The 8470-nt window shown below is 46.6% G+C and overlaps 1 protein-coding gene across 1 annotated transcript in view; it reads right to left on the bottom strand.

Annotated features, from left to right (window-relative positions):
- Positions 1-113: 113 nt before the first annotated feature.
- Positions 114-8470, bottom strand: part of LOC117962291 (protein unc-13 homolog A-like) — a 40617-nt gene continuing 32260 nt past the window's right edge. Inside the window, exons 39-42 of the mRNA XM_059014071.1 lie at positions 7995-8051; positions 4277-4369; positions 3974-4133; positions 114-3553 (exon numbers count right to left, since the gene is read on the bottom strand). Of these exons, the coding sequence (XP_058870054.1) occupies positions 3268-3553; positions 3974-4133; positions 4277-4369; positions 7995-8051 (596 nt within the window). The 3' untranslated portion in view covers positions 114-3267. The remainder of the gene's footprint in view (positions 3554-3973; positions 4134-4276; positions 4370-7994; positions 8052-8470) is intronic.

Genomic DNA, 8470 nt, shown 5'->3' with positions numbered 1-8470 from the left:
GACTTCTCAAGCATTTGCACGGATGCATTCGAGTTGCTGGTCTGTGCAAGCCTGGTGCTCATTAACCGCTGTTCTGAAAGGACATCACCCGAAGAATGAAGAGAAGAGAGGAGTTTCAGACAGGTAAGAGGCCTTTTTAATGGGAAGCAGAAGACAGTGCAAGGCTGAACTCTCCCCCACCCCGTTTAAAAAAAGGATTACAAATATCTTTTAGTATAAAAGTCCTCTTTCATGCTAGTACCACTGACCACTACACATTGTTGTTTTTTTTATTTTATTTCATTTAAAAAAGTAAATAAACTACAGAGACGACAGTTGGCAGTTCCAGTGAAGAGGAGCCACGTGCTGGCAGGTAGGTCCGGGTGCTTTCACAGCATGCACTTCTACTTGCAGAGTGTGTGATGCTGACACACACACACACACACACACACAGAGCTCTGCTGGGCCTGGGAGAGGGACTCTCCACTTTGGTAACACATTTTATTCAGGCGTTGCTTTGCGTTCATTTCATTCTGTGTGGGCCGGGTAGCATGAAAGTGTTTTATGTTTGCTTCAGTTTTTCCCATTTATAATGCATGGTTCCTTGGAACTGCATGCTGAAGCCAGTCCTGAAGGATAAGAAATGATTAATTTGCATTGCACTTAGAAGCTTTTGTTCCCCCCGTTTTTAAGCTAAAGTAACGGATGGCTTGTAAAAGCTGATGTCAGAACTGCTTCAAGCCTGTACTGTTCAGTTCACTGACTTAACCTTTAAATAGAACATACATTATTCTTGAACACATAATTGGCCCAGTATTTGCACTGTTATTAAATTCACTGTATGAAATAGCTGTGCAGGTGGTTGGGTTTAGGGTTCTGTTTTGGGGGGTGTGTTGGTTTGGTCTGGGTTGTGATCCCATCCCAATTCCATTGCAGTTCAGGTCACCTTGTTAAGTAATCTATGGGGCTTCTTTGTGGAACTGCGGTAGATTTTACCCCGTCATCAAAGGTTTCTCACATTTGTAACAAAAAACAAGGAGCACGAAATGAGCATTTAATACAGTTTTGTTGTGCTGTTTCCTCCTCCTGTTAGTATTATATCTCTCTTTATTCTCCCAGTTTCACCAGCTACGCTTCGTGCTTGCAATGCAGACTGCGCTTCTACTTCTAAATACACCCCTTGATTTCCAGCGCTAAAGTCAACCATATCAATTGTAAACATTTACAAAACTTAAGGACAATGAAAAAACATGAACCTGAAAATAACAGTTTCTCAAGTGTGTGTATTTTTAACATACTGTTTATACCACAGAGGGTAAAAAAAATTGCTCAATCCTTTTCCAGCACTGTGGTTTGAGCTGTGGAGTCCCTCCTTGCTGGAGCTGCTGGCCGTGTGAGTGCTGGCAGATTCAAACGCCTCCTGGTTTATCACATTCTGTCCTAGACTGGTGCTGCTGCTTTCATGCCAAGTCCACGCTTCGCTGCTGTAGCAGTTTAAGAGTCACAGCTCTAGTACATCTGCAGTACCATTCAGAGCTGGCTAGGTGGCGCTGGTGGTGCTTCCCCTTTCCTGCAGTACCGGGGTGCGGGTTCACAGCTCCTCTGTCAGATCTAACGGCGGTGGGTGCCGGTCAAGGTGATTATGAATGTGCTGGAGGACTCACATTATTACAGTCAAAACCATGCGCTCCCCATGTCAGACCTGCATAGCCCTGTGATCCAGCCCCACAGGCAGCTATAGAGCAGGGCATAGCGTTGGGGCTCACTAGCAGTGGAATGTGTTTGGTTAAAAAATAAATAAATAAATAATACGTATATATTTCTTAAAACAAATAAATAAAATAAAAAAACCACACAGCTTTATCATCCGTGGGATTTAGTAAGAGACACTTTGGCAGTTCTGAAGTTAAGCAGGCTTTCTCGTGGTGAAATCTCCTTGGTAAATAGAGATCTCTGCACAGGAGGTATATCAGTTCTGTCAGTCTCCGTGTAGTTAATCACAGTGCTGGGAGGCTTCCGTTTCTCATGCAGACTCTTACTATTGACACAGATGAACAGAAACGGTGTGGCTATATATCAAAACAGGACTCCTGGACACACAGATACTCGAGCACACCGACCAACACACGACACTTCCACCGGTTACTATTAAAAAATCAAAGTGCAGACTTTTTTTTTGCTTTTTAAAAAATAAATAAATCCACTGGTAATTAGAATTGCCTATTATTATTTTTTTAAAGTATCTTTGAAACAAAACATCTTATTAAAAGGGAGAGAGGATTCTCAATGGCTATTGAATTCAAACTTGCCCTGCATGCTCCATTCCTCTCATTCCAGGGTTGAGTGAGCTCCAACAGGAACAGGAAATGTAAACGGTCCTTTGCTGCAAAAAAGACTCACGGGAGTTGTAGTTTGAGAGTCTGTACTCAACAGCTGTAGGCTCCTGTTCCTGCCCGATCCTGTCCTCTTCTGTCTGGCCTTCCTTCAGGGGCAGGAACTGGCGTGATCATCTGGATTTGCATAACCCCTCCCAGGAAACCAGCTGGTCAGCAGTCCTGTATCCGGGCTGGGACGAGGGGGGAAACCCGCTTTGTTGTTGCATGCAGCAAACTTATTGTTTCAGAACATCAAAGCAATGCTTAACAAGTGTCTTTATTCAATATTTGTTTTGTTTGGTGTTTTAAAAAAAAAAAAAAAAAAAAAGTAAAAAGTTTCTGAAAGGAAATAGAATTTTTTTAAAAATTATTATTATTATTTTATTTTAATGTGTGTTTTGTTCTTGTGGATTATTTTGTGTTCTTGTGAACCCGGGGCCAGTCACAGAGGCACTTGAGCAGTCAGGGAGGACTGGGGGATGTCAGGTCTTGGTCCTGCTGATTTAGAGTCCAATTCCAAGCACCAGGAGTGTTGTAAAATCTAGTCTGGAGACTGTGTCTGAATTCAAAGCGCTCCACACTGCTACCCGTCCCTCTCCTGTAATGACAGTGCACTGCTGCACACACTGTTCACTTCCAGACGCACTTCTTTTTACGCACCGTTTCATTTAAACAACCTTTCTTGTTTTACTCATGCGCAATAAAAAAAAATGCAAACCGCAGTCAGTGTGCCCAGCAGGCACTGAGAGAGAGACTCCTTCGAGGTGGCGGAGAAGTGTCCTTCATGTCTGGTGGTAGGAGGGTAGGGTGCGCGAGACACAGCCTTGTCCCTGGACCTCTATCAGCAGGGCTTGTCCTGTCTTGGCTCCTCGAGTGCACCCAGGTCCTGGTCCCGGTCCCCCGGCTGGCCCCTCTATCTCCCCTCCTCTACGGAGCGAGTGTCTGACTTGAGCTTGACGAACTCCTTGGCGACCTCGTCGTTGTTGCGCTGTGACAGGATGCGCAGCACGGTCAGCCCCGTCTCGTCCATGTGGATCCTCTTGCCCAGGGGCAGCCAGCAGGCCACGCTGCCCCGGGACACGATGTCTTTCAGCTGCATCACCGCCATGCCCACCGAGCGGTCCTCGCGCGCGAAGCAGTAATCTTTCACACACAGCTGCAGCTCGTAGCTCTCCGGGCCCACCTCGCTGCTCAGGGTGCTGAGAGGAAGGGGGAGAAAATGGAAATCAGGTGAAATTAATTTCACATAAGGACACTTAAATTGTTTTTTTTGTTTTGTTTTGTTTTTTTTTAAATACAAACAAGAGTATTTGGCCCATCAGTGCTCATCAGGTTCATCTCTTTATCAAGTCGGTTCTGAAAAGATCCCAATGATTCAGCATCAACATCATGACTAGGTAACCCATTCCATCCCCTCACCACTCTGTGTGAAGAATTGTCTTCTACCCACCCCCTGTCCGAAGTCTGTCTCCACTTAATTTCCACCTGCTAACTCAATACTGCAATTAAGTTAACATGCTCTTTCAAATACAACATGCTCAGAAACCTCAAGTCCTCATTATAAGCACAGAGCAATCTCATTGAAAGTGCACTGAAGGGAGAGCGTGCTGTCCACTCACAATGGGAAGGTTTCGTTGTATTTGGGAGCCCAGCTGTTGTTCTTGGACTTGGTGGCGAACTTCCTCTTCCTGTCGCTGAGGTGTGGGCCGATGATGTTCACCTCGACAAACGGGCGGAATATCCCAGAGGTCTGCCACTTGAGATCATTCGCAGCCACAACTGAGGGGAAAGAGTGGAATAGGGGGTGAGAGAGAGAGAGACCACAGACACCTCAGAGAGGGTGAGGAAGAGAGAGAAAGGAGGTCTGGGAGGCAGCAGTAGAGAGGGATGAGAGAGGAGGTGCAGGGGTACAGGGTACTCACCCTTCACTGTGACCTTGTGCTCCCCGGTGTTGGGGTGGGTGAAAATCTCCACGTGAATGGACACCTCTCCCACAGGATCGTCCACACCGGAGCCTGCGGGTCAAGCCAGGACAGGTCAGTGCTCAAGAGGAGGCTGGGGCCACAAGGGCCAAACAAGAACACCAGCACTGCGAGGAGGGCTCCTTCACACTGCACAGACGCAGGGACCTGTCTGAGCTGCGAGGAGGGCTCCTTCACACTGCACAGACGCAGGGACCTGTCTGAACTGCGAGGAGGGCTCCTTCACACTGCACAGACGCAGGGACCTGTCTGAACTGCGAGGAGGGCTCCTTCACACTGCACAGACGCAGGGACCTGTCTGAACTGCGAGGAGGGCTCCTTCACACTGCACAGACGCAGGGACCTGTCTGAGCTCAACTATACAGCTTATTGGGGGCTGAACCAAATTTTGTGCACATTTACTTTAAACAAGATCACTTAACTGAGCAGAACTGAACTGAAATACAAAAGCAAAGCAGCTTTTCAGATTGAGTTCTAGGAAATCGTACTTTGCTGTAATGTGGCACCACAATATCTTTGGCCATTAAAAGTACTAGCGTAACTAAACATCTGTGAGAGGGCTGGTGTGCACTGGTTTGACTGGGAGTTGGGGGTCTGGCAGGAAGGAGGCCTCCTATGCTGGGAATTCCCCTGTCGGGGTCAAGACTATGGATCATGGCCTGCAGTCACTGACAACCAGACAGGGTGATGAAAACAGCCAAGAGGCGAAAGTCAATAGACATAACTAAAGGGCAAGCATGCTTCTCTAAGGGGAGGAGGGCTGCAGTGTCCTGATGAGTCAGCTTGCTGTTTAGCTGCAGTCCGTGACTGCAGAGGGTCGTTCTTCAATCCATAGTCTTGGTTCATTCGAGCACCTAATAGGAGCCTCGCTGAGTGCAAAGCGAGGCAGGAGGTTGGTTAAAGGATGTGGGCTGTTCTAATTTGTTGGGTGGGTAGGTCGATGGCAGATTCCTATTGGTTCAACAGAGAAGAGCAGGCAAGTCACATGCTCTAAAACTCATCCAATCAGATCCATTCCTGATTCCCCTGCCCAGATGCAAGCAAACAACCAACAGCGAGCATTCGGACCGGTCCAGTCCGAACCCAAACACACCAGAACCAGACCAGAGTGAACCCAGTCCACCCCTTTGCGGCTTCCATTGGGTTCAGGTTCCACCAGCACCGGGAGGGAGTGATCAAGGTCTAAGAATGCCAGATAAGTGTGACGTTCCAATTCCATCTCTGAACCCTCAAGGGAGTCACAGAACGAGCCCCTTCCTCCTCGGCACTGAGGAATCCTGCAGCCCTGGAGAGAGGCAGTGCTGATGTGACCGGGTCGGGCTGAACCTCATTCCCATGCCACGGGTTCTGACGGGCAGGGGTAAGGCATGCACTGCCCCAGTCTGGGGGCTGCATTCAGGCAGCTGGCTCAGTTTGTTAGAAGGCCTGGCTCAGAGTCTGGGGGAGAAACACGCCACCTGGGTCCGATCAGCAAGCTGCGCACTCAGTGACACTGAATGCAACAAAACCAGCAGCAACACATGTGCCAGCCTGTTATTAGCTTTATAAACATTACCAGATGGATTTTCGTTCCGTAGAAAAATGATATGACCCTTTGCTGAAGTAATTGGGGGCTGGCTTTCGTTAAACTTTTCTTGACTTTTTTTTTTTTTCTTTACGAAGGTTTGCAGTTTCCTATTTCAAACCTCACTGACTTCTTGAAATTGCGCGCAAATTGAAGTTTCATTAATAGGACACAGCGTACCGTCACTCAGGCTGGCTGAAAAATACAGTGCTAAAAAATAAAACTACAGGATTACTGTAATTTAGACATTCAAACATGTTTCAAATGACACTAACGGGATCTGAACGTTGCTTGTGCAGGTATCCCTGAATCCTGACAGCACGGTGTAGAAGATGCGGATATATTTCTGTATTTTGATCAGTATAGTCCACAGACTATTAATATATAGTCTCTTCCTTCTAGAAAAGTGATCACAAAAACCACAAGTTATGTTAAACTGAGATCTGAAGGGAGGGAGCATGTATGCAGGGGCAGGCTTTTAAACAGCTGATGTGAGTTGGATTCAGTCCCCTGTGCAAATTAATTGAAAATGCTGTGTGCCTGTGCCAGGGTTTCAAAATGGCCCTTCAGCATGTTGTGCTAAATACCCTAATCCCTTAATAGATTGTAATGTACATAAAACTCACCGTTTACAACAAACAGCAAAATATGAAGGACCTTTGCTGGCTGAGCTGCAGGTTTCCCTGATCAGCAGTGTGCCAGGAAAGCAATTGCTCTTAATTGTGGCTCCAGAGTCCTGGAGTTAATCCAGCCTGCCAAGTGACACACAGTAAAGAAAGAGCAAAGGATTCCACTGTGCCGGTTTCAACGGGAAGAGCCAGAGTGGGTCTGCTGGGACAGTGGCTGAAGAGACACACACACTGCAGTGGGGATCATCTCCCTCCCTACAGAGCAGGGACCATAGACTCCCCTCACCAAGACATCTTCAACAGCAACGCAGACAGAAAGGGGCACTGCAGTGGTTCTGTATTGAAGGGCAACCTCAGGAACATTTTCATATCTTGGAAGAACGAATGGGATCCCAATGAGCACTCGTTACACACGGCTGCTAATCCTCATGCGATTCAGTCCAGTCTAAGAAGAGCTGTATGATCCACTGTGCTGCATGGCTCTCTTCAGCTAGTGTGCCAGCACCCCCACAGTGTTTCCTGTACTCTCACACAGCCTCTACTGTGGCCAGCAAGCCAGTCACAGGGAGTCCGATTGGAGTTCTGTCCCCATCACCAGACTGAGCTGCAGGACTGTCTGCGAATTAACCAAGAGCCTGGGAACACGCTGCCTCCTAACAAACTGAACACACGCGCGCACGCATATTTACAGCTCAATATCCTCAAACAAGGCAAATCCTGCTTCATGAACAAATGTTAAGTGACTGTATCTGATAGATTTCAGATGTAAATTTCACACTGGAGCGAAACATATTAAACCCAGTAAATGCATATAAAAGTGTGTGTGTACACAAACATGTAGACAATGTGCATAACCTGTAATAGCACACGCGGACACACACACACAGGCCAGGATTACATTCTAATAACTACACCTTAAAACAAGCACAAACTGTGCTAAAGCTGGAGTTCCAGAGCACAGACCCTTCTCAAAGTGTTTGTGCTCCTTGGGTTAAAACAGTGATGGGTAAACTGTCGTGGCAAAGACATACGTCAGCGCATTCCATTACTATATGATTCACTTGAAAATAGGGTACAAACATAAATAATATTTATGATACAAAAATATTGTGATTATTATACTGTATAAAAACCCATTATAGATCAAACCAAAACAAAAGCCCAGCATGTCGTTTAATTGTGGTAGAAATTTAGACTTAATTATAAATAACACGGTACTTTACTTAAAAATGATTATATAAACATCTTTAGTACGAGATCCGTGATGCACTTGATTTGGCTGGACACAACTATCATGTGACTTGCCCCAATGCCATTTGCCATGACAGCACCCTGATTAAGCTGTGACTCTGGCTGTGTGTGTGGGGAGAGGGTGCGAGGAGGTAGAGGGAGAAGGGGAGAGGGTGAGAGGGGCTGGCAGAGTCTTGGAAGCCTTGTGTGGGATCACTGCTCCCGGGAGACGTACCCTTCTCTGGGTAAACTTCCTCGCTAAGGGTGAACCTAACCCCCTTGCCTCCGTGAACTAGCGGGAGAGGAGGGAGGGAAGAAGAGAAAAGACACAAAAAAACAAGTAAAAAAGAATTGAGAGAACAAGAGAAGAGAAAGAAACAACACTGGTGAGAAGCAAAAAAACAAACGAGTCGCCACAAGAAACTGAGCCGAGCAGAGGAAGGCTTTCAGCCTCCGAGCAGTATGGTGCTATAGTAACGGAGGAGGCAGCAGCCCAGTCGTTTGTCTGCTGGACTGAGTTTGTTCTAGTTTGAGTTGTGCAGAGTTTATGATTGACCGTTCTATCCTAGACACAGGTGTGGCAGCAAGCAGGATCACTGTCATTTTTATTCTTTTATTTTATTCTGTTTGTTATAAAACCAAGAAGACACTCTCGGCCAAACAAAACGGTAGATATCAGAACGTTCAAGTGCGTCTTATTTTGACTGAAGT

Source organism: Acipenser ruthenus, chromosome 47 (genome assembly GCF_902713425.1).
Source record: "Acipenser ruthenus chromosome 47, fAciRut3.2 maternal haplotype, whole genome shotgun sequence".
Classification (NCBI taxonomy): domain Eukaryota; kingdom Metazoa; phylum Chordata; class Actinopteri; order Acipenseriformes; family Acipenseridae; genus Acipenser; species Acipenser ruthenus.
Note: the sequence above shows the minus strand (reverse complement) of the source record. Positions and strands in the feature narration are given on the sequence as shown.